General features: G+C 34.0%; 1 protein-coding gene across 5 annotated transcripts in view; it reads left to right on the forward strand.

Annotated features, from left to right (window-relative positions):
- TGFBRAP1 (transforming growth factor beta receptor associated protein 1) overlaps positions 1-24,967 on the forward strand; it is a 60,327-nt gene that overhangs the window by 523 nt on the left and 34,837 nt on the right. For 2 of the 5 annotated variants that reach the window (XR_004232865.1, XM_031958797.1), the window contains exons 2-4: positions 16,296-17,000; positions 22,516-22,710; positions 24,728-24,882. Coding sequence is in view for 4 of the 5 variants with exons in the window: in XM_031958797.1 (XP_031814657.1) it covers positions 16,313-17,000; positions 22,516-22,710; positions 24,728-24,882 (1,038 nt within the window). In the remaining variant the exon portion in view is untranslated. Of the gene's footprint in view, positions 1-8,989; positions 9,212-14,408; positions 15,694-16,295; positions 17,001-22,515; positions 22,711-24,727; positions 24,883-24,967 lie in introns of all 5 variants that reach the window. The other 3 variants (XM_031958800.1, XM_031958798.1, XM_031958799.1) reach the window with 3 other exon arrangements.

The raw sequence follows: 24,967 nt of genomic DNA on the forward strand, positions 1-24,967 counted from the left end.
TGTGTGTGTGTGTGTGTGTGTGTGTGTGTGTGTGTGTTCAGTTAGCGGGTGTGAGTGGTTTAAGAAGACCCGGGTGTATGTTCTAACCTCAGAACTACGGAACCCTGGGTATCTGTGTGTTTGCGGGATGAGGGAGAAGGCTTGGAGAGTCATTGTTTGATCTCAGAGGTGAGGTTGAGTAAGAGTAGGGAAGAGAAGGAAGAGAATACATACCCCTAGGGTCTCTTTCCCCCCCCCCCCGAACCTAGGACTCTTTGGGGTCCAGTTGCAAGTGTGTATGAATCTTAAGTTCTGGCGATCTTGAAGTTTTAGAATATTGAAGCTATTTCTTTTCCCAAATGGACGAGAGAACCTCATGGATGAAAAGATACTGAATCCAGTGTGGGATTCAGATTTTTAGGACAAGTAGAAGAGCTGAAGGCAAAATCTTGGGAGATTTTCCCAATGTTTCCAGTTGTGAGATGCAGATATTAGTTTTCACTTGTAGTTAACACTGACTAAAGAGTTTTCCATAGATATGGACAGGAGACTTAGTCATTTAGGCACCTGTACTTGTAAATACTGCTATTCGGTTCACCTGTTTGGAATCCTTTTAGTTGAATTTGTCTTCACAAAGCTGACAAGGGTGTGGATTACCTGATGCCCACAAGGATTCATGTAGTCATTATTCATATAAAAGGAAGGTGTATAGTTCTGTGGATTGAAAGTTAACTGAGTGAGATCATAAAGAAGGGAAAGGGACCTGTATGTGCACGAATGTTTGTGGCAGCCCTGTTTGTAGTGGCTAGAAACTGGAAACTGAATGGATATCCATCAGTTGGAGAATGGCTGAATAAATTGTGGTATATGAATATTATGGAATATTATTGTTCTGTAAGAAATGACCAACAGGATGATTTCAGAAAGGCCTGGAGAGACTTACACAAACTGATGCTGAGTGAAATGAGCAGGACCAGGAGATCATTATATACTTCAACAACAATACTATATGATGACCAGTTCTGATGGATCAGGCCCTTCTCAGCAACGAGATCAACCAAATCATTTCCAATGGAGCAGTAATGAACCGAACCAGCTATGCCCAGAGAAAAAACTCTGGGAGATGACTAAAAACCATTACATTGAATTCCCAATCCCTATATTCATGCCCACCTGCATTTTTGTTTTCCTTCGCAAGCTAATTGTACAATATTTCAGAGTCTGATTCTTTTTGTACAGCAAAATAACGTTTTGGTCGGGTATACTTATTGTGTATCTATTTATATTTTAATATATTTAACATCTACTAGTCATCCTGCCATCTAGGGGAGGGGGTGGGGGGGTAAGAGGTGAAAAATTGGAACAAGAGGTTTAGCAATTGTTAATGCTGTAAAGTTACCCATGCATATAACCTGTAAATAAAAGGCTATTAAATAAAAAAAATAAAATAAAGTTAACTGAGTGAGGGGTTAATCACTATTGAAATTACTGCATTGTGAGAGGCTTCATCCATTTGTTTTCAGGAAAATCAGCATGTTAGCATGTTATTGTATTTGGCAAATTAAAGCATTGAAAAGTCATGTATGTGAATATGAGATGAATCTCCAATATAATTTTATTTGTAGGTCAGAACTGATGTTTAATTTTTTTTTTATTTAATAGCCTTTTATTTACAGGTTATATGCATGGGTAACTTTACAGCATTAATAATTGCCAAACCTCTTGTTCCAATTTTTCACCTCTTACCCCCCACCCCTCTCCCCCAGATGGCAGGATAACCACTAGATATTAAATATATTGAAATATAAATTAGATACACAATAAGTATACATGACCAAACCGTTATTTTGCTGTACAAAAAGAATCAGACTCTGAAATATTGTACAATTAGCTTGTGAAGGAAATCAAAAATGCAGGTGGGCATGACTATAGGGATTGGGAATTCAATGTAATGGTTTTTAGTCATCTCCCAGAGTTCTTTCTCTGGGCATAGCTGGTTCGGTTCATTACTGCTCCATTGGAAATGATTTGGTTGATCTCATTGCTGAGGATGGCCAGGTCCATCAGAACTGGTCATCATATAGTATTGTTGTTGAAGTATATAATGATCTCCTGGTCCTGCTCATTTCACTCAGCATCAAGAACTGATGTTGAGAACTGGCCCTTAGCCCAAATGAAGGCTGAAGTTTCTGTCCACTACTCATTTGTAGTATCTGTGTTCCATATATTCCTCTTAAATAGTTAAAACAAAGTAGGAAGACAGCTAAGTTTTACTATAAAACATAGGGGGAAAAGACATTTGGACAGCTTTTGTCATTTCCCCTTCCTTTCTGCTTGCTGAATCTACTTCTTTTACCTTCCCTCTCCGAAACACCCACTGAGGCCAGTCCTCTTTGGCTCAGCAGTTTGTTTTTTTTTGTTTTTTTTTTAAACAGCTGCAGTAATGTGAAAAGAGCATTGGCTTGGGAAGTTTAATACAGATTCTTAGACTAATTATAGGGACCTTCGGAAAAATCAGTTGATCTTTAAGCCTCTTTTCATTCTCTCTAAAGTTAGGAAGACCTCTAGGTTTCCAGTACACAACTTCATTTCTGTGTGTTTTGAGTGATATCTTTGACAATAAATGATCTATGTTTCTGAATAAGGTCCTTTGTAGATTTTGTAGCATAATTTCTGTTTAGGCTAATGGTTAGAATAGAAATTATACCAATACATTTAGCTGTCATTCATTTTTCTGTGCCATTTTCAGTCATGTATTTATTTCTAAAATAGTTTTTGTCCAGCTTTAAGAAAGTATGATTATTAGATGTCATCTCATTCAGCATCTCACATATGTTCTAAAAGATCCTTGACTGTGGTGGCTCATAGATGGCTATATCTTATCAGAGAGTATTCAATATCTTATAAAGTAATTGTTTCATTGTTGGATGACTTTAGTCACTGAAGTGCTTCTACTGGCCCTTTTATCGAAGGAAAATGAAGTCTAGATATATTTTAAAGATATATTTTAAAAGTCTAGATATATATAAATTAATATATATTAATTTTTAAATAGACCTCCTCCTACTAGTGTTAAGAATTTGAGATTCCCTTAAAGAAAACTCTCGATATTTTACTTAATGAATTTAAGCTTTCTCATCTTGGTTAGAATCCAGTCTTCATTAGAAATACATTAAAGTAATTATATTCTGGAGCCAGATGTTTGAAGGATATTCCATAATTTGGCCCATACTTACAACCCTTTCCTCTGTAGCAAACCTGACCTGTCTTTCTTTATTTTACACACACACACACACACACACACACACACACACATCCTTACAGAACTGCTAAATGAATATAGAATAACCTCTCATATTGGCTAGGGTTTCCTAATGTTAAATATTAATAGAAAAATTACTATCTCATATAAGAAAAAGCTAAACACTGGTTTCATAATGTACAATTAAATGAAACTTAGATGTTTCTTTAATAGCAAAATTGAAAGTAGCTAATTTGTTAACTGTTAAAATGTAGCGCCCCCCCAAAAAAAAATTTTAAAAAAAGGAACACAATATTTTGGAAATATTACACTGAGGAAAGCACTGTTTTTTTTAAAAAATAGTCTAAAGATCTTCACTCCATGTTTATAAGCTAGTCTCTCTTGGACTGGTGTTAACGGTACAATCAATCTATTCATCATTTCTTGCAATATAGTATTATTCCATCACAATCATACACTGTAACTTGTTTGGTGATTTTTCAATTGAGGGACTACCCCTTAATTTTGAGTGCTTTGTCACCACAAAGAGAGCTATTAAAAATGTTTTAGAACATATAGTTTTTTTTTTTTCCTTTTTCTTGATCACCTTGGGAAACAATCTTAATTAGTAATATTATTGTTGAGTAAAGATGTTATTTTCTAAAATATTTGACAGTATATCCTTGTAAACAAATTTTAGAAATGTGAGTCGGATTTTAATAACCATATCCAAAAAGTGTGATTAGTAGATTGCTATCAACTTGTAGAGGAATTTCTAGTTTGCTTCCATAAGACCCTATTCTGTTCATTTTTATGATCTAGATGAAATTATAGACAACATAGAAATATAGAAAATTTGCTTTTTAAAATTGTGGATGGCATAAAGCCAAGAAGGATAGCTAAATGGAAGAGAAGGTAGTCAATAATAAACACTTTTGAGAAGGGTCAGAGAAAAAGGAAAGGGAGAATAGAATAAACAGGAAGGAAATACTGTTAGCAATAGTAATTAGGAAAAGAATTTTGAAGCAAGTTTTTCTGATAAAGGTCTCATCTCTCAAATGTATAGGTAACTGATTTATGCTCAAATGGCTATAAAATCATGCATATTCTTTGACCTAACAATACCCAATATTAGGCATGGATCTGAAAAGAAATTTTAAAAAATATGTACAAAAATATTTATAGCTGCTCTCTTCTCAGGGCAAAGAATTGGAAATTAATGGGATGCCCACAATTGGGGAATGGCTGGATAAATTGTGGCATATAATTATGATGGATTACTATTCTGTGGGAAATGATAAGCAGGATGCTCCCAGAAAAACATGGAAAATCCTTCATGAACTTAAGCAAAATGAAATGTACTGTGTACAAAGTAATATCAATGTTGTGGGCAGATCAGTTGTGAATGACTATTATTCTCAGCAATACAGTGATCCACGGCTATTCTGAAGGATTTATGATGAAAACTGCTGTCCACACCCAGAGAAAGGACTAATTGTCTCTGAATACAGATTGAGTACAAAAAAAGAGCATACTCTTTTTTTAAATTTTATTTTCTTGAGGGATTTTTTTTTCTTTTTGAGGGGGAGATCTATGTTTTCTTTCATAAAGTGACTTTTATGGAAATGTTTTGTATAATTTCACATGTGCCTTCTTAATGGTGGATGGGGGTGGGGAAGAAGGGAGAGAAATTCAAAGTTCTAAAAGAGATGTAAAAAATTGTTTTACATGTAACTGGGAAAATAATATTAAATAAAAAGTATTTTTTAAAAAAGAGATAGCTAATGTCAAGTTAGCTATGTTTTCCTTTCTTCTGATTCTACATGTCCAACTTCTTATTGTTTGGTTTTTCACACTCCATGGCCTTATCCTGGGTCTTTCTTTCTCTATATACTTTCTCACTTGGTAATCTTATAGGCTACCATGAATTTAATTATATTTCTATGCAACCTCATCTTGATATATTCGTTCCCAATCTGAGATCCAATCCATTCCATGCCTTTTGGACATTTCAAATTAGATAACTCTAGATATCTAAAACTGAAAATGTCCAAAAAAAATCTCATCTTTTTCCTTCCACATTTCATACTTGTGACACCATTGTCATTATCTTCAATTTGAAATGTTGGCTGTATCCTAGATTCATTACTCTTTTTCATCCTTAATATCCAGTGTCACTAAGTTTTGCCATTCTGCAACATCCATCATATTCCTTTCTCAACATCCGTCATATTCTCTTACTCTTACTTCAGGCTTTTATAACCTCTCCCCTGAGCTATTGCAATGGCATCCTAAATGGTCTTCCTTCTCAGGTCTTGCCTCATTCCAATCCATACTCAATACGTCTACTAAAGTGATTTTACTTACACATGAGTTTGACTATATCAGTCCTCAGTGATTAAACTTCATGAACTTCATGTTGCCTCTAGGATCAAATATAAAATACTCTTTGGTTTGTAAAGCCTCTTATAACCTGGGCCCAATTTACCTTTCTAGCCTCAGTATACATCACTCCTGTTCCCCTTCTTGACAGTCTAGCCATCCTGACCTTCTTGACTTATTTCACATGCAGCCTTCTTTTTAAACCTTCCAGGTCTCTTTTGTAGTTGTCTTCATTCATGGAATATTGTCCCACCTCTGTCTTGAAGAATCTTATTTTCATGACAATACTCCCTAAACTAATCTATTTATTTAGTGCTATACCAATCGAAAAAATAACAAAATTCATATGGAATAATAAAAGGTCGAGAATCTCAAAAGAATTAATGAAAAAAAAAAATCAAATGAAGGTGGCCTAACTGTACCTGATCTAAAACTATATTATAAAGCAGCAGTCAACCAAAACCATTTGGTATTGGCTAAGAAATAGATTAGTTGATCAATGGAACAGGTAAGGTTCATATGACAGAATAGTCAACTATAGCAATCTAGTGTTTGACAAACCCAAAGATCCTAACTTTTGGGATAAGAATTCATTATTTGACAAAAACTGCTGGGATGACTGGAAATTAGTATGGCAGAAATTAGGCATGGACCCACACTTAGCACCGTATACCAAGATAAGATCAAAATGGGTCCACGATTTAGACATAAAGAACGAGATTATAAATAAATTGGAGGAGCATAGGATAGTTTATCTCTCAGACTTGTGGAGGAGGAAGAAATTTGTGACCAAAGACGAACTAGAGACCATTATTGATCACAAAATAGAAGAGGAAAAAAAAAAAAAAAGAAGAATCTTACTTTCTTCATGACTTAGTTCAAATGATGCCTTTTTCATACAGTCTTTCCTGATCCCTCTGACAATGGCTAGTGTCTTCACTCTTGAAATTGACTATTTTGTGTGTGTGTGTACGTGTAATATATACTTGCATATTACAGATTGTGTCTTCTAATAGAATGTAAGCTATTTGAAAGCAATAATTTTATTTTTTGACTTTTTATCATCTGGTGCCTGTTTTACTATGGATATTTAATAAATGTGTATTGTTTGATAGAATCAGGATTCAACAATATATCCATAAATTAGAAAAACTGGCCAAAACCAAAAAGTGAAATATAACAAGGATCAATAGTCTGATATTAGGTTTAAAGGATCTCATATTCCCTGTACTTTTCATTTAGTCATATAAGTGTGAAGATGTGGTCTGCTGGAGAAAACTTTGGAAAACATCTGTTTCTGTGTCATAATGCTATGAAAACTATAAGGATGTCTTTAATATTTGGGCCATTCATATAAAGATTTAATAAAGATGAGTAAATAAGTCTTAGTAATTGAAATTTGCTTTCAATCACTTTTTAAAATATGGTATCCCCATATTTCCCCACCCCCGCAGTCATAGAATTGTAAACTTAGAGATAAAAGATTTATCTAGTTCATTTATCTCATTTTACAGATGAGGAGAAAGGCATAAACTTTAAATGGTTCAGTCACACAGGTAAGATCCAAGACTGCATTTAAACGTAAATCCTCATATTTCAAAGTCTTGGCTTTTTCTGCTCCCAAAGTCTTTTTTTTTTTGTTTGCATATGAACAGTAGGAAACAAATGCCCCCAATAAGGTAAAAGGATGTAGTTACTATATTTATAGGAAGTCAGGCTACACATGTACAAACTTGCATAATTGTGTCCTAAGGTCCCGGATCTCACACCAGCTGATGGATACCATCTGGACACTTGCTGGTTCACTGTGGGCTATCCCTACTCAGCTTGTTTTCTACATTTGTCACCAGGTAGTTGGACTGCGTATCATCTAGGGAAATTATTTTAATCAGTACAATGCTACCTGGAGGGAAACTCTTATGTATTTCAATGTCTATTTTCAGTAGCCTGAATATCTTCCTTCCTGATAGTTTTTCTAAAGAAGTTCTTGAGTGGTGTGTACCCCCTATATAAAATATATATTTTGGCAAAATGAAAACTAATGCTGGAGACCTTATAGGTGAAGATTATTCCTGTGAACTTCATATCTTGTTTAAAATATTACTACTTTTTTAAAAAATGTGAACTTTATTGTTTATTTGTATAATAACTACAAGAAATCAAAGTATTACAATGGTAGGAATGGAATTTTTTTTTTAATAGCCTTTTATTTACAGGTTATATATATGGGTAACTAACTTTACAGCATTGACAATTGCCAACCTCTTATTCCAATTTTTCCCCTCTTTCTCTTTTTTTCTCCTCCCTTTTCCCCTCTTAATCTTTTTTTCTTTTTTTTTATTTAATAGCCTTTTATTTACAGTTTATATGTATGGGTAACTTTACAGCATTAACAATTGCCAAACCTCTTGTTCCAATTTTTCACCTTTTACCTCCCACCCCTCTCCCCCAGATGGCAGGATAACCACTAGATATTAAATATATTAAAATATAAATTAGATACACAATAAGTATACATGACCAAACTGTTATAAAATATTACTACAAAACATTGGGAAAGTAAAAGACAGTTTTACAGATATCATGATGTATCTCATATCACTTATTAAGTACTTCCTGTTGTATTCCTAGGAACTCTCTGTACATTAATTTATATTTAGCCCTGGTTTACAATCTAAGCACTCTTTTGGGCAATTCTGTAGAAGTAACACAATAGAATAGAGAAATAGAGAAATTGAACAAAGATTAATTATAGAGTAGCAGGATTGTGTTTGGAAGACAGAATCAAGTAACTACCTTTTGAGGACAGAGACCATGTTCTTAGAAAGTGCTGGAAAAGCTGAAATCTAATTTCTCTTCATAGGAAAGGTTTTCTTGTTAGGTGACCCTGCTGATGGTAGAAATACAGTTGGCAGGGATTAAGTATGTATTTGATAAGGAGGGGGAATTTTTTTCTAAACCAAAATGATAAGTGACTTGCTTCCCAGCAGAGACTTATTTTTAGAATTTCATTTCATGTCTTTTTGGAGGACTGAAGAATTGAGGACGCAGATCTTTTGACATATTAAGGAGGAAGTCTGGTGTCTAGAAGACTACTCAAAGATTTGACAATCTAGTTTCAAGTTCCATCTCTGACACATACTGATCTGGTGATCCGGGACAGGTCAATTAGCTTCTTTGTGCCTCTAGACATTTTCTAAGAAAGTAAAGTGCACAGAAGGTACTGATCTGCATGGGTAGAGGGAGTTTTCTCACCAAGAGTTCTCTATACTGAGGACAAAAAAAAAATTCTGAGAGAATTCCTGTACCTCCTTCACAGTTTTTTTTTTTTTTTTTTAAATTATTTTAATTTTCTCTCTGTTTTTTTTTTTTTTTTTTTTTTTGCAGAAGAACGTGACATATTGCAAAAGGTCATATATCGACCAGAAGGAACCATGGACTTTTGAATTTTCAAGATGATTAAGATCTTAGAGATGATCCAATAATAGCCCAAGTCCCTCATTTTACAGCAAAGGAAACTGAAGTCCAGAGGTTGAATTCCGTAAAGTCAAACATTTGGTTTCTACCAGCAACAAGACTAGACACCAGATCTCCAAACTATCTTTCCAGGTGAACTACTTACACTGCTTTCCAGGGTCCATCTTAAATTAATGGTAATGCTCAAGTTATAATGGTTGGTTTTCCACTCTAGGGCTTACTAAGTTGTCTTCTGTAAGCCTTCTTTGTGATAAGATAAGACTTTAAAACAAGTATTAGGATTAAGTTCTTAACCTGGGTTCCTTTAAAATGAGTCCTCAGGTGATTTACAGCTTATTTTTAGCTATTCTACGCCAAAATCATAACAATTTTTAAAACTGCATTCTGGCCTTCTTAATTCTCTAGAAGGGCCCATGGCAGGCCACTAAGTAGCCAGTGAGAAAAAATCCACTTTCAGCTTCCATAAACCTAAACCTTTTTCAGAGTATCATTTCAAAGAGAGAGCTTTCTCTAGTACTTCATTCCTTAGCCCAAGTCCTAAGGCAATTTTCAAATTACCAAAATTCTCTAGTCAGTCTTTTATTACCTCAATGTAAATTAATTTGCTACTTCACTTCTTTGACAAAAGAATCTTGGACAACAAAACAGGAGAAGGAGGTCTGGTTGAAAATTGGGATGCAGAGAGCTGAAAGGAAGGGACTGGTCAGAAGTGGCCACTAATACAAAGATGGATCTCATGCTGTGTTCTCAAGGAGTTTATAATCAAATTAGGGATAAAAACAAGTACAAGTATACCTATAACTAAGATATTAGGTAAGTTAAGTGGAAAGAAGAGGTCCAGACAGAATGTTATGTAAAAAATGAGCAAAAAATACCCTTTTTTTTTTTTTTTCAGGGAAGTTAGGAAATCCTAATAGCTGGCATTGCTTTTGGTTTTACAAAACATTTTAAATACAGATTTTCTCATTGGAAACTCACAACAGCTTTATGAAGTAGGTAATACAAGTATCATTGTCTCCTCTTTGTAGATGAGGAAACAGGTTAAGTGACTTCCTTACAGTCACACAGTTAATAAATGACAGGTGAGATGCAAGCCCAGGGCTTTCTGACTCCTGGTCCAGCACTCCTTCAAGGCTTCATGGAAAAGATAGTATCTGAAATTAATCTTTATCTGCTTTGTGGATTTGCCTAGGGCTGATCAGATTGACTCAAATTCTAGGAGAATAGCCATAGAATATTTTATTTCTGGAAAAAAAAAAGTTGGAGATTATTTAGTCCAAGTCCAAGTCCCTTTATTTAGCACTAAGGAAATTGAGACCTAGAAAGATAAGGTGACTTGTCTAAGGTCACACAGCTAGTAAATGACAACATCGCTTATCAGTAATCTAGGTCTCTTGATGTTTTTCAGTAATACCTCTGTTAAGTCTATATCCCAAAGATGTCCAAAAAAAAAGGTGGGGGGAAGGATCTATTTATACAAAAAAATTTATACAGTTCATTTTGTGATAGCTAAAAATTGAAAATCAAAAGAATGCCCATCAGTTGGGGAATGGCTAAACAAGCTGTGGTATAAGATTGTAATGGAATATGATTGTATATGAGAAATGACATGCAGGATGATTACAGAAAAACCTGGAAAGACTTTCTTGAATTGATGCGTAGTGAAATGAACTGAACCTGAAGAACATTTTATACAGTAACAGCAATATTGTGTGAACTATCAGCAATTCAGTGATCTAAGACAATCCTTCGTGACAATGCATACTATGCACCTCCAGAGAAATAACTGAAATTATTTCAATATAGCTTAAAGCATGTTATTTCTTTACTTTAATTTTTTTCTTTTATTCAAATCTTCTTGTATAAAATAACTAATATAGAAATGTTTTATATAGTTTCACTTGTATAACTTATATGTGATTATTTACCATCTCAGGGAGGGATGAGGGAGGAATAGAATTTAGAACTCAAAACTTTACATAAAAATGTTTAAAAATTTAAAAAAGAATTGGCAGTTAAGAAATCATAGTTTCATAGATCTAGAACTAGAAGGAATCTCAGAGGCCTTTACCCCAGTTCTTTCATTTTACAGATGAAAAAACTCAGGAACAAAGATGTTAAGTGATTTGCCCATGGACAAATGCAGGATTTGAACCCAAGTCTTCTTCCTTAAGAGGAAATATTTTTTTCCCATAGTACTTACATTATTTCTTTTTAAGATTATCATACTTAAGACTATTAGCTATTATTTATCATACGTGCATATATGTGTGTATATGTGTATTGTCAGAAGATGAGATGCTTAAGAATTATTCTTTTTCCTCCTAGATATTTTAAAATGACATTTTAGTGTTAGCTTTCCAGAAAACCAGCTTTACTATCAGCATGGTGTAAATAATGAATGTTTGTATTAAATGGAATTGTAGTAGAGAGAGCCTTGGATTTAGTCATAAAATTTAGATTCAAACTCTCTCCCTGCCTTCTTACTCACCATACAATTCCTAATCTAGGAATTCTTGATTTCACAGAAAAGGAAACAAAGACTTTGAGAAATTAAGTGACTTGTCCAAGGCCACACTAATGTGATTTGAATCCAGAATTTCTGACTACAAATCCTGAACTATTTCAATTAATAAACCTCACCCTTGAGATTCTCTATTCCTTGTCAGTTTTAGGTCATTTGCTCTGCTCATTTTCTTCTTTATTAGAAAAGAACTTTTTAGCTCTTCTCAGATTCCATGCCATAATTTCTTTTTAATTGATTATTGTTGAGGTTCTTCATCCTTTCTTTACTTGCCTTTCTCTGGGGTTCGTTCAGATTTGTTTCTGGAGCAACACTAATGATTCACTTCAATTCTGTACTGTTTATGTTATACTCAAGAAAGTTATTGATAGTAGCAGAGGCATCATTATTCTATTTTCCCTTTCTCTGCTCCTAGTAAGCTTCAATGTTATCAATATTTTCATGTTTCCCGTTTCTCATTACATTTCTCTGTTTCTATATGCTTCTCCTAATTTCCACGTTACATTACCTTGAGGACTTCAGATGGATTTATTTGATGAGCCAGCTGACTCTTCTTTCTATAATCTAACCCTCTACATTTTTCATTAAAAACCCAATCATACCAACCATTCTGGAGAACAATTTTGAATTGTGCCCAAAGGGCTGTAAAAGTGGCCATACTCTTTGATCCAGCAGTATGTCTACTGGGCCTGTATCCCAAAGAGATCATGAAAAAAGGGAAAAGTATTCACATGTGCAAAAATGTTTATAGCCAACTCTTTTGTAGTGGCAAGGAACTGCAAACTGAGTGGATGCCCATCAGTTGGGGGAATAGTTGAATAAGTTATGGTATATGAATGCTATGGAATATTATTATTCTATAATAAATGATCAGAAGGTTGATTTTAGAAAGGACTGGAGAGATTTATATGAACTGATGCTAAGTGAAGTGAGTAGAACCAAGAGAACATTGTACACAGCTACAAGAAGATTATGTGATGATCAACTGTGATGAACTTGGTTCTTTTTTTTTTAATTTATTTACAAGATATATCCATTTGTAATTTTTCAGCATTGACAGTTGTAAAACCTTTTGTTCCAATTTTTCCCCTCCTTCACCCCACTCCCAACCCCAGATAGCAGGTAGACCAATACGTGTTAAATATGTTAAAGTATATGTTAAATACATGTATACATATCCATATAGTTATTTTGCTGCATGAGAAGAATCAGGCTTTGAAATAATGTACAATTAAATTTTGAAGGAAATCAAAAATGCAGGTGGACAAAAACAGAGGGATTGGAAATGCTATGTAGTGGTTCACAACTCATTTCCCAGAGTTCTTTCGCTAGGTGTAGCTGGTTCTATTCATTATTGAACAAATGGGACTGATTTAGTTCATCTCATTGTTGAAGAGAGCCGCATTCATCAGAATTGATCATCATATAGTATTGTTGTTGAAGTGTATAAAAGAATCTCCTGGTCCTGCTCATTTCACCCAGCATCAGTTCATGTAAGTCTCTCCAGGCCTTTCTGAAATCATCCTGCTGGTCATTTCTTACAGAACAATAATATTCCATGACATTCATATACCACAATTTATTCAACCATTCTCCAATTGATGGGCATCTATTCAATTTCCAGTTTCTTGACACTACGAAGAGGACTGCCACAAACATTTTTACACATACAGGTCCCTTTCCCTTCTTTAAGATCTCTTTGGGATATAAGCCCAGTAATAACACTGCTGGATTAAAGGGTATGCACAGTTTGAAAACTTTTTGAGCATAGTTCCAAATTGCTGTCCAAAATGGCTGGATGTATTCACAATTCCACCAACATAGACTTGGCTCTTTTCAACAATGAGCTGATTCAAGGAAATTCCAATAGACTTGTGAAGGAAAGAGCCATCTGCATCCAGAGAGAGGACTATGGGACTGAATGTAGACCAAATGTTTTCTCCCTTTTTTGTTGTTGTTTGCTTGTGGTTTTTTTTTTTTTTTTCTCCTCATTTTTTCCCCCTTTGATCTGATTTTTCTTGTGCAGTAGGAAATGTGTTTAGAAGAATTACACATATTTAACCTCTATTGAATTTTTGCTGTCTAGTGTGAGGAGAGGTGGAGAGGAAGAGAGAAATATTGGGAACACAGAATTTTACAAGGATGAATGTTGAAAACTTATCTTGGCATGTATTTTGAAAAATAAAAAGCTGTTGTTATAAAGAAGAAGAACCCAATCATGACAGTGACTATTGAACTTTTAAGAAATAGCTTTAATTCATACTTAGAGTGGTCACCAGGAAAAATCACTTTTTTTTCATGGCCTTCTGGATCATATAGTTGTAACTAAAATTAAATCATTAAACTCCCCCCCTTTTAAAATTTGCTAGTCAGCAGGTCATTGTAGAATGATCTTTTGTGAAGAAGAGTAAAACCCCAGAGAATATATTTGTGTGTATATTCTGTGTAGACCTTTGAGGCACTTGTGTGTACATTAGTACATTATTAAAGTATTTTGTGTAGGTTGTGAAGGTAAGTAATTAATTCATAGAGAATCCACCATACTGCCCCATATTGATCAAGATTTAAGAAAATTGTATCTCTTAATATCTGGGTAGAATATGTGTTCCAAGCTCAATGCTCTATTGCTTATAGTAACTAAAGTTACAGGATTGTCAGTAATAGTTAAAAAATGTAATAGAATTGTAAACTGTGGTTGCCTATTTTTACTTCCTTTTTATGAGGCAATTGGTTACAAATCTAAGTATTTAGCTTTTGTGTTAGTATAAAGAGCTTCACAATAATCTGTTTTTATTTTCATTCAAGACAAAAAATTCCCGATGATTACTCAATAAACATTTGCTATGTGCTAGGCACTGTATTAAGTGTTGGGGATCCAAAACAAGCAAAAGACAGTCCTTGCTTCAAGGAACTCACAGTATAACTGAGAAGACAACAAGCAAACAATTATCTGCAAACAAGATAAAAGCAAGATAAGTAGATAATAATTAAGATATTTAAAGACACTGAAATTAAGAGAGGTTGGGAAAAGTTTCCTTTAAGAACATGAAATTTTGAGATTTAAAGGAAACATGGGAAGGTAGAAGGTAGAAAGATTATTTGGGAGGCAGCAAGGAAGCCAATGTCAGTGGATTGAAAAATGCTTGCTAGAAAATAAAGACTAGAAGGGTAGGAGGGGGCTAGGTTATGAAGAATTTTGAATATCAAATAGAAGGTTTTTGGATTTGATCTTGGAAGCAATCTAGGGAACCACTGGAATTTAATGACTAAAGGGTGACGTGGTTGAACCTGTGTTTTAGGAAAATTACTTTGATGGCTGGAAGGAAGATGCATTGGAGTGGGGAGAGACTTGAGGCAGACTGACTCACCAGTAGGCTGTTAGAGTAATCCAGGTGTAAAGTATTGAGGATCTGTACCAGAGTGGTGACAATGTTCCAGGAAAAGAGGAGGCACTATTAGAAAAATGTTACAGAGGTGAAATGGAAAGTCTTGGCATCAGTTAAACTTTTGGGTCCTCGGTTTCTTCATCTGTTAAAAAAAAAGCGTATAATATTAAATAGTCTCTAAGGTCCCTTCTGGGTCCAAATCTTAAGATTCTGTGCCCACATTACCTCTTGGACCTCAGCCAACTCCAGGTCTTATAATTATTTATGTAGCCCATGGTTTCATTCTATGTGGCAATAAGACAGCCTCTAAAATTCTGTCCGTGACCCTCTTTCTACATTTTCTCCCTTGATAATTTTATCTATTCCTATAGTTTTAGTTATCACCTTTGTGCAGATGTCTTCCACATCTTTATCCTCACCTGTAATATCCCCTAGGATTCCAGTTCCTTATTTCACTCTCTCATACATCTTCACCTAGATTTCCCATGAATACCTCAACCTCAACGTAGCTAAAATTGAATTTATCATCCTCCGAGCTTCCTCCTACACAAAAGCACTTGATCCTCTTCCTAATTGCTTCATTTTATGTCCTACAGGCTCAAAAGTAGTGAGAAAATCATGGGATTTAGAGTCAGGACCTGGATCCAAATTCCAGCTTTGCTATCTAGTGTGTGCAATCTTGGGCAAATCACTTAAGTTCTCAGGTAGAATTTTCATGATATCTAAGGTCTCTTCCAACTCTAAATCCTATGGATTCAGAATCTTCTTTGAGTCTTCTTTCTCCTTCATCTCAGCATGTTTATTCATTTGTCAGGTCCTGCTGATTCTACCCTAGACAGTGTTGCTAATATCGCTCTTCTTTTTCATTCACATTGCTGCCACCCTATCTCCTGCCCCTATGTTTGCATCTCTAAATTCTGATAATAATCTCTCCTATAAGCCATACCTGTGGAAGATATCTGAACTGTTTCTCTTCTAATTTTTTTTTAATGTTATAACCTTTAATAATTCACATTTTGTGCTTGTTATGGTATGTGGTATAAGATATTGGTCTAAACCTAACTTTTGCCAGATTGTTTCCAATCACTTTTCTGATCTCTTCTTGTCAAATGAGGAATTATTTCCAAAGTAATTCATACTCTCAGACTTATTCAACAATGAATTGTTGAGCTCAGTTTTTTTTCTGCTTTTTAAAGTCTGTTCCACTGATCTATTAGACTGTGTTTGTTTGTAGCTTGATCTAAAACATTTTTGTTTGATTTCTTTGCTACTGCAGATTAAAATGCTTGTCTTCATTCTTTTCCAGTAGATCATTTGAGAGAAATGATGAACATCAAGGCTTTCAGACTGGTCTCTGCCATCGAGCGGGAGCTCCTGATGGGCGACAAAGATCACATCAATATTGAATGCATTGAGTGCTGTGGAAAGAACCTTTATGTTGGTACCAATGAATGTTTCATCTACCACTTCCTATTGGAAGAAAATATATCACCAACTGGAAAGGTCACTTTCTCTGCCACAAAGCAGCGGCACAAATATCTGGGTTTCAAGAAGCCAGTGAATGAATTGAAAGCAGCATCAGCCCTCAATAGGCTCCTAGTGCTTTGTGACAATACCATCGCATTGGTTAACATGATAAACCTTGAACCTATCCCTTCAGGTGCTCGAATAAAAGGGGCAGTGACTTTTGCTTTAAATGAGAACCCTGTAAGTGGGGACCCCTTTTGTGTGGAGGTTTGTATCATTTCAGTCAAACGTAGAACCATTCAGATGTTTATGGTCTATGAAGATCGAGTCCAAATTGTAAAAGAAGTGTCAACCCCAGAGCAACCATTTGCTGTGGCTGTGGATGGCCACTTTTTATGCCTGGCACTCACTACACAGTACATCATCTTGAATTATAATACAGGGACCTCCCAGGATCTGTTCCCATATTGCAGTGAAGAAAGACAGCCAATTGTGAAGAGGATAGGGAGGCAAGAATTTCTGCTGGCTGGCCCTGGAGGACTAGGTAAGAAAAATGTAATGGCATTTTCAGTAACATTCACATTTCCAATAACAACCATTTTGTTTTCTATTCATTTTAGTAACCATTGCTAAAATGTAGGATTGGTGCCTCTAGTTTCTTTTAAAAAGAAAGTGCCAGAATTCTGTTAGCATATATCTTAATCTACAAAGGTGGCAATTTCTTATCTTGTTATTAAGGAGGGTTATAATATTTTGCAGTAGAATTGGTTTTAAGAAAATTAGTTTTAGTTTTTGCTACCATATACCTTAAAAATTCCTATCTCTAAGAAAATCCTTTCACAACCAAAATGGCAATAAAAATATAAGTTCCACATTAAAGCCTTCTTTAAAAAAACTGAAACCTCAATTCCAGGTCCATACTTATTTCTTTTCTGTCAACTTTCCCCTAAGTTTTTAATAGCTAATTTAATTTTTAATTTATTTTTTGCTTTTTTGCTGAGGCAATTGGGGTTAAATGACTTGCCCAGGGTCACACAGCTAGGAAGTGTTAAGTATCTGAGACCAGATAGCTAGTTTATTTTTTAAAAGGGGGTGTGTGTGGAATACCCTTGGCATTTTCCTAAAGAAAGAACAGAGGTTCTTGATTTTTTTGGCAGTCTGGTAAAGCCTGTGGACTCTTCACAATAATGTTTGTAAAATGCATAAAATAAAATACCTTGACCTCAGTGTTGATAGCAATTAATATTGGTGGGTTTATTTGAATAGCAAAGTTAGCCAGTATTGAACTTCATGCTGTTTCTTTTACATCCTTCTTGTTCTTGTTCTTCTTGTTCTCTTTGTTCTAGTTATTCTCATTGTTCTTGTTGTTGTTCTTACTCCTCCTCCCAACTTTCCCAACTTATCATTCTATCTCCTTCCTCTTTGCCTTTTCTCAGGCCATCTTACATGCCTGGCATGCATATTTTCCATACCTCTGCCTCTTAGTTGTTAGTGTACTCTCTGATCTCAAATTATATTGCATTTTATTAGTCTCTCTCTCTATATGTGTATATATATATATATATATATATATATATAATCTATTATGTTTGTAAAGACCAATGTTGCTTTGCTGAGGCCACTACCTCTTAAAATTTGGCCTTGTACCTCAAACACCTTGCACAAAACTTCCTTGCCTCCTCACACAGTACTTTGCACAAATACTGGTTGATTTGAAATTAGAATGTTTGTGTTAAGGGTACTACTAGTGATGGAGAGGAGTGTGAACAGAGACACCCAAAGTCTATTTCATCCTTCCCAAGGTTTTAAGAAGCAACTTGGTGGCAAGCCAATGTAACAAAGACATTTTTCGTGAAATGAAAAAATGCAGGACATGAAACAATCATTGTATGTTCCTTTTTATTTTATTTCATTTTTAGTTTATGGAATTAAACATTTCTATAACATAGTACAAAAAAAAAAAATGATTGCACGTGAAACTATCAATCTACTTTGCCTAACATTTCTTTCAAATATACAACAAAATTATCAGTAAAATTATTCTATACATCTATTTATCAATTCTTTCTCTGGATGCAGAGAGCAGCTTTCTTCTTTGTCCTTTATAGTTAATTTGAGTATTCATAATATTCAAAATAGCTTATTTGCTCAAAGTTGTTCTTAAATCAGTATTGCTGTTGCTATATACAGTGTTCTTTTGGTTCTGCACATTTTACTCTTTGTTATTTTGTGTAAGTGCTTCTATGTATTTCTAAAATCATTGAGTTTGTCATCTCTTTTAGCACAATCATATATCACAACTTGCCACCACACAGAGCTGTTATAAACATTTTAGAACATATAGGTTCTTTTCCTTTATCTTTAATCATCTTCAGAAATAAACCAAGTAGTGGTATTGCTGGGTTTCTAGATATAATTCTAGATTATTCTCCAAAATATTTGGATCGGTTCACAATTCTATCAACAATTAGTTTACTAATTTTTCCACATCTACTCCAACATTTGTTACTTTCTTTTTCTATCATTTTGATGAATGTGGTAGGTATAAAATGCTATCTCTATGTTGTTTTAATTTGCATTTTTGTAATCAATAATGATTTATAGTATTTTTTCATATGACCATACATTGTTTTGATCTCTTCATTAGAAAACTGTCTATTTATATCCTTTGACCATTTTATAAATTGGGAATGATCATATGTTTATGGATTAAGCAAAGTTTTTTATATATTGTAGATATGAGAACTTTATTTGATAAACTGTTTATAATTTTTTTCTTCCCAAATTTCTGCATTCCTTCTGATTTTGGCTACATTTATTTGTACAAAATCTTTTTAATTTCATGGAATTGAAATGATTTATTTTACACCTAACTTTGTTCTCTATTTCGTGTTATAAATTGTTTACCTGTCCCTAAATCTGATAAGTAACGTGTTCCTTGTTCTTCTAATTTCCTTGTAAAATCTCTCTTTATATCTAGGTCATGTATCCATTTTGACCTTATTTTGGCAAATGGTGTAAAATATTAGTCTATGCTCAGTTATTTTTACTTACTATTTTTCTTCTCTGCATCTCTCCTGGGTTATCTTATTTTGCCCTTCTCTTTATAAGCCCCTCCTTTGTCTTTTATTATCTTATCTATTCATTCTGCCCTCCTAATCTTAATCTAGATAGCCTTCTAAAAATCCCTTCTTCATCCAATCTTATCTTTCTAGAAGTTCAGGAAACTTTTAAACCTTTCAGATTTATATACATTGTTTCCTCTTCAACCCATATGAGAGTAAATTCCTATGTTGTGATATTATATAAGGTTCCTTCTTTATTTTTAAGAAAAATAGTCAACAAAACTTTAGTCCATTTTTCATCTCTGCCATTATGAGTCCTCTGTCATAATTTTGGTAATTGTAACACACACGCATACACTCATATAAACAGACATATATACATATATATATTTTTTTTAGGAATTTAATTTTTCTTTAAAAAGAAATAACTTTTTCAGGTGCATTTACAGATTGTTACACTCACTTATTTTCTTTAAAAACTGTATTATAACCCATATTTCTACCAGGACAAGAATATCAACCAAAGTTCTTTATGTCTAGCTATGAATTGCTATTACTGTGAGCATGTTAAGAAGTGACTGAATTGAGGTGCTTTTATATTTACAGAGGGGTAGAGCTCATCAAAATACAACATTGCCACCATATAGCTTCTTTTTTCATAAACAACTCATTTAAATTGTTAGAGGCAATGTGTACATTAACTGACCTCCGAGCTAGGAAGACATTTTTTAGTTGTGTCATAGAAAGAGCACTGAACCTTCCAGACTTCCACATAACTCTCTAAGACTAAATTACAAGGGTAAAATAAGTTTCTATCATTGGGTATTTGCTATACATACTTAATAAAAAATCACACTGCCATTCCTAGTATGTTCTAAAAGGATTTTGAAAAGTAATATTTACTTTGTAACTGTAGAATACTTGGGTTTACAGTCAGAAAACCTAGGTTCAAATCTTGGTTCTGCTACTTAGAGATTGTGGAACCCTAGGTTTTTGTGAAGGAAATGCTTCAGAAATTCCAGATCATTATGACAATGGGAGAAATTTTATGATCACTTTTTTTATTGTCATTACCTCCCCATTTGGTCATTATTTTGATTTCTGTCTCAGCCAAAACTTCTCTTAACCCATTTCTCAAGTCATATAACTTTCCTTTTTGTTCCACACTGTTCTCAATCTAACATTACTCTTTTTATTTTCTTAGCTATATATCATGTTGGTACTTTATTTTTTTGTTGATAGTTGAGGGTCAGTGCTGCTTCCTGAGAGCTCTGACTCCTGAATTAGATCCTGAGAGAGATCTAACCTTTTCCATAGTCTACCTCTGTGATTCTAAACAAGCAGCTAGTTCAACAGTCTCCACTCAGCACAGACAGTAAAATGATTCTTTTAATTTGGCAAAAGCCTGGTGCACTTTTCTTTTTGTCTGTCTGTAGGCTTTGTTTTTGACTTCTGACTTCCACCCTTCTCATTCTGTATACAGAAACACTATTATATGCTAGTATCAGCTGAGGAGGATTATTGTACTATCAGCTTTCTGTATTTATTGTGAGAATGTGCTTTGCACAACAGCCTGACTATGGTGGGGGACAGATGTATCTAACCTAAAGTTAAAGCCAGGTTTGGGTCTATTTCCTTATCATTTTAAATTTTTTCTTACATTTGGTGAAAGTTTTACCCCTAAAGTGTCTTTGTTTGATTATGTTTTTCCTGTTTGACTAATTTATTAACTCAGAATTTAGTTTTAGCTTTTGTGTACAGGGCACTGTTAGGGAGTTTAGGTCAAATGTAATTCCTGCTTTTTTGAAGTTTCCAGGATAATATAATAGACAAGGCAGAACAGATACACGGATAATTATCACATGAAATATAGCTGAAAACAGTGTTTATTGAAGTCTGAAAGGGGTCATATGAATTACAATCTGGAGAAATCTGAAAAATTTCCTAGAAGAGGTAATACTTGAATTTGATTTTAAAGGATGGATAAGAATTAAATAAAGAAAAGAGAGGATAGAAATCACTTGAGCCAAAGACATCCAGGTTGGAAAGTTCAAGGACTGTTAGGAGACAGAGTGTAGTCCTCTTTGATTGGATCCTAGAGTATAACTAAGGGAGCTAATGAAATAATATCTGAAAAGGTAGGGTAGCAACAGATTATGGAAGGCTTCCTTTGACCAACTACCCTCAGGCGACAGAAAGAATGAGTGAAGCAACATGGATACCTGACTAAATCTGAGCAGAAAGAAGGCATTTTTGTGTAATGTGAAAGGTGTAATATAGAATGCAAAAAAGAAGGAAATAGTCAAAGATCAGTTAAGAGCTATTGCTGAAGAGCAGGATAGTAATGAAGATCTGTACTAGAGTAGTGGCAATGGGTATAGAGAAGAAGGGATGGATGAGAGAGGGGCTATAGAAATGGGACTGACACAAAGTTGTCATCCAATCAGTTAGACTGGGAAGTCTAACTAGTCAGTTAGATATCTTGTAATATTGGGTGAATGGTGGCACCACTGACAAATAAGAAAGAGGAGCAGGTTTGGAGGGAAATAATAGTCTCAGTTTAGGATAATATGGGTTAAAGAAATTAGCTATATATAGGATGCATACAGTGCTGAAAAAGTATAATATGTAGGGTTAAGAAAATCTAAAGACTTTAGCAGTAAAGTTATTTAAAAATATTTGGGACAAAGCAAGCTTTAAAATGTGAACGATTAAGCTATTTAAATTGTTTAAAAGCACCTTCCCTGCTTTTAGTTACTATCATTATCTCTCAGAAATGAATCTAGAATCTAAATCCTGGGGAAAGATATGCATAATCCCTTCACAAAATTAAGCCTTATAATTTCTTGGACTGTTCATCTTCCCTCCTTTCAATCTAGTCTAGTTTCCAAAAACTTTATGATAAATTTATTGTGTAGTCAAACCTATTTGTATAAAAACAGCACTCACAATTTATTTTTGTTCCAGTTAATTTTTTATCTCTTTTTTTTATAGGCATGTTTGCCACAGTAGATGGGATATCCCAGCGTGCCCCTGTGCATTGGTCAGAGAATGTGATTGGTGCAGCTATTTGTTTTCCATATGTAATAGCTCTAGATGATGAATTCATTACAGTGCATAGCATGTTGGATCAACAGCAAAAACAGACACTGCCTTTTAAGGAAGGCCACATTTTACAGGACTTTGAAGGTATTAACAAATAGCAAAAACTATGCAAAAAATATTTAATTTTTTTGAATGGTATCATAAATTAACTTTCAGTTAGCAAAGCATGTTTTATATTTCTCTTTATACAAAAGAGAGTTGGTGAACAGTACTCTCTTGTAGATCTTTCCCAAGAGTCAACAGAATATATTTGGAAGTCCTTTGTAGTAGCAGCTAGAACTAGAGGGTGATCTTCCCTGCACTACTTATAGGCACTAGGTAAAGTTTTTAGTTTCTCTGGGTTTCAGTTTTCCCATTAGTAAAATGAAAAGAATTTTGCTTACTTGCCTAATTAACTCAGGATTTTTGAAAAAGTAAATTAGTGTAAAGATTTTATAACTTTTCAGAAAGAAGGCTATATATAAAATGCCCCGTATAGTACTTTGGTTCAGAATGTTGTACTGTAAGGCTCTAGATTTTGGAACAATCAGTTCAGAAAAAAACATGTTCTGAATCTTGAAAAGTACTTTTTCTTTCCTTTTTTTAAAAAATGTTAACCATGTACAGTTCTTTTATACATGTTTCCACATTTATCATGTGCATAAGAAAAATCAAATCAAAAAGGGAAAAAATAGAAAACCAAAAGCAAGCAAACAACAACATTCTTTTTTAATTTAAAAAAGAATCAATTCTAAATGATAGATCATTGCAATTTTAATCAATAGTACTCTTTAATTGATTTCCAAAATAAGGGGCCTTACTCTTGATCATGTATTTATTCTAAATTTAGAGACAACTTCTGGTTAAAAAAGGGGTTGAGGGAAAGCATTTTAGATTTCAGTGTTTAAGGATTATATCCTCCACTAAAATCTTCATTTTTATGATGTGTTATGATGATGGTTAACTACTAGAATACTGTGTCATAAGAGCACAAGATTTAATAGGTCCTTTACAGCTGGCCCTTAGGCTTAGCACTAAAAGATTTGTCACCAGATATATGACTTGGTATTTTTGAGGGCAAAAGTTTATGAAACCTTGAACTAAAACATGGAGAAGTCTCAGTATGGGTCAAGGAAGGGAGTATCTACATTAATGAAATCATGAATCTTTTGAAATACTGAATTAATAATTATATCTAATCTTAATAGGGTATGGAGGTGGAGGAAGGAGTAGAGAAATAGTGTTCTTAATGCCATTGAGATGGTGAAAATAATTATATCAAATCTTTTTTTTTTTTTTTTTGTGCAAGGCATTATGCTAAGTGCTTTTAAGAATTCAAAGAAATATGACATAAGGGTTTAGGATCTAGATGGAGAGGGGAAAAATGTATATGTATGTAGTGTGTGTATGTTTATACACACACACACACACACACACACACACATACACTTCTGAAAAGACAATTGGCATGTAGGAGTTCTACAGGCCAAGTAGCATGGCATTCCGTGCTGTACTAAAATAAAAGAGCAAAGAGAGCCTGACTTGAAATCATAGAGAACTGAGAGAGAATTTTGCCTCTGATTCTGTGATGAAAAGCAATTCAGTCTTGCTGCAACAGTTTTTCCCACTTATGTGAATTATAGATCATAAAACTTATACCTATGGCTGTTGAAGCCCAAATGAAATAATGTATGTAAACTGCTTTGCAAACATTAGTGACATAATGTGAGGTATTGTCTTGGTAAGTGGTACAGACTATACATAAAATCCTGTAGTGCTCCAGGGTGGGAAGAAATCCTATTGGATTAAGGTTAGTCTTTAGTTATGGTAAGATTATCAAATTTTAATTGAACTAAAAATAAGGTGGAGTGTTTTTAGATATTTTAAAATTATAAATTTAAATTGGGTGAATTGTATCTCTGCATGTAGAACACAGGGATCATCATGTCTTTTCCCTATCTTTTCTGGATTTAATTCAATGCTTTGCACAAAGTATTAGTTTAATAAGTATTTAGGTTGAATTAAAAATTGTTTGCATCATGTATCAAAAACCTGGGTTATAAAAAATTATGTAGAATATGATATTTATGTTCTTATACAACAACTTTATATTTCTGCACAGGAAGAGTGATTGTAGCTACCAGTAAAGGAGTATATATCTTGGTTCCATTACCTCTTGAAAGACAAATTCAGGATCTCCTTGCAAGTCGAAGAGTGGACGAAGCTTTAGTTTTAGCAAAAGGAGCACGAAGGAACATTCCAAAAGAAAAATTTCAGGTCTGTAGTTTCTGATCATGTAAGAAATTTACCTTCCAAACAATAATGAAACCTAGTTAAAAAAAAATTCAGATTATTCTTATTC

This window comes from Sarcophilus harrisii, chromosome 3, assembly GCF_902635505.1.
Source record: "Sarcophilus harrisii chromosome 3, mSarHar1.11, whole genome shotgun sequence".
In the NCBI taxonomy this organism is placed as follows: Eukaryota; Metazoa; Chordata; class Mammalia; order Dasyuromorphia; family Dasyuridae; genus Sarcophilus; species Sarcophilus harrisii.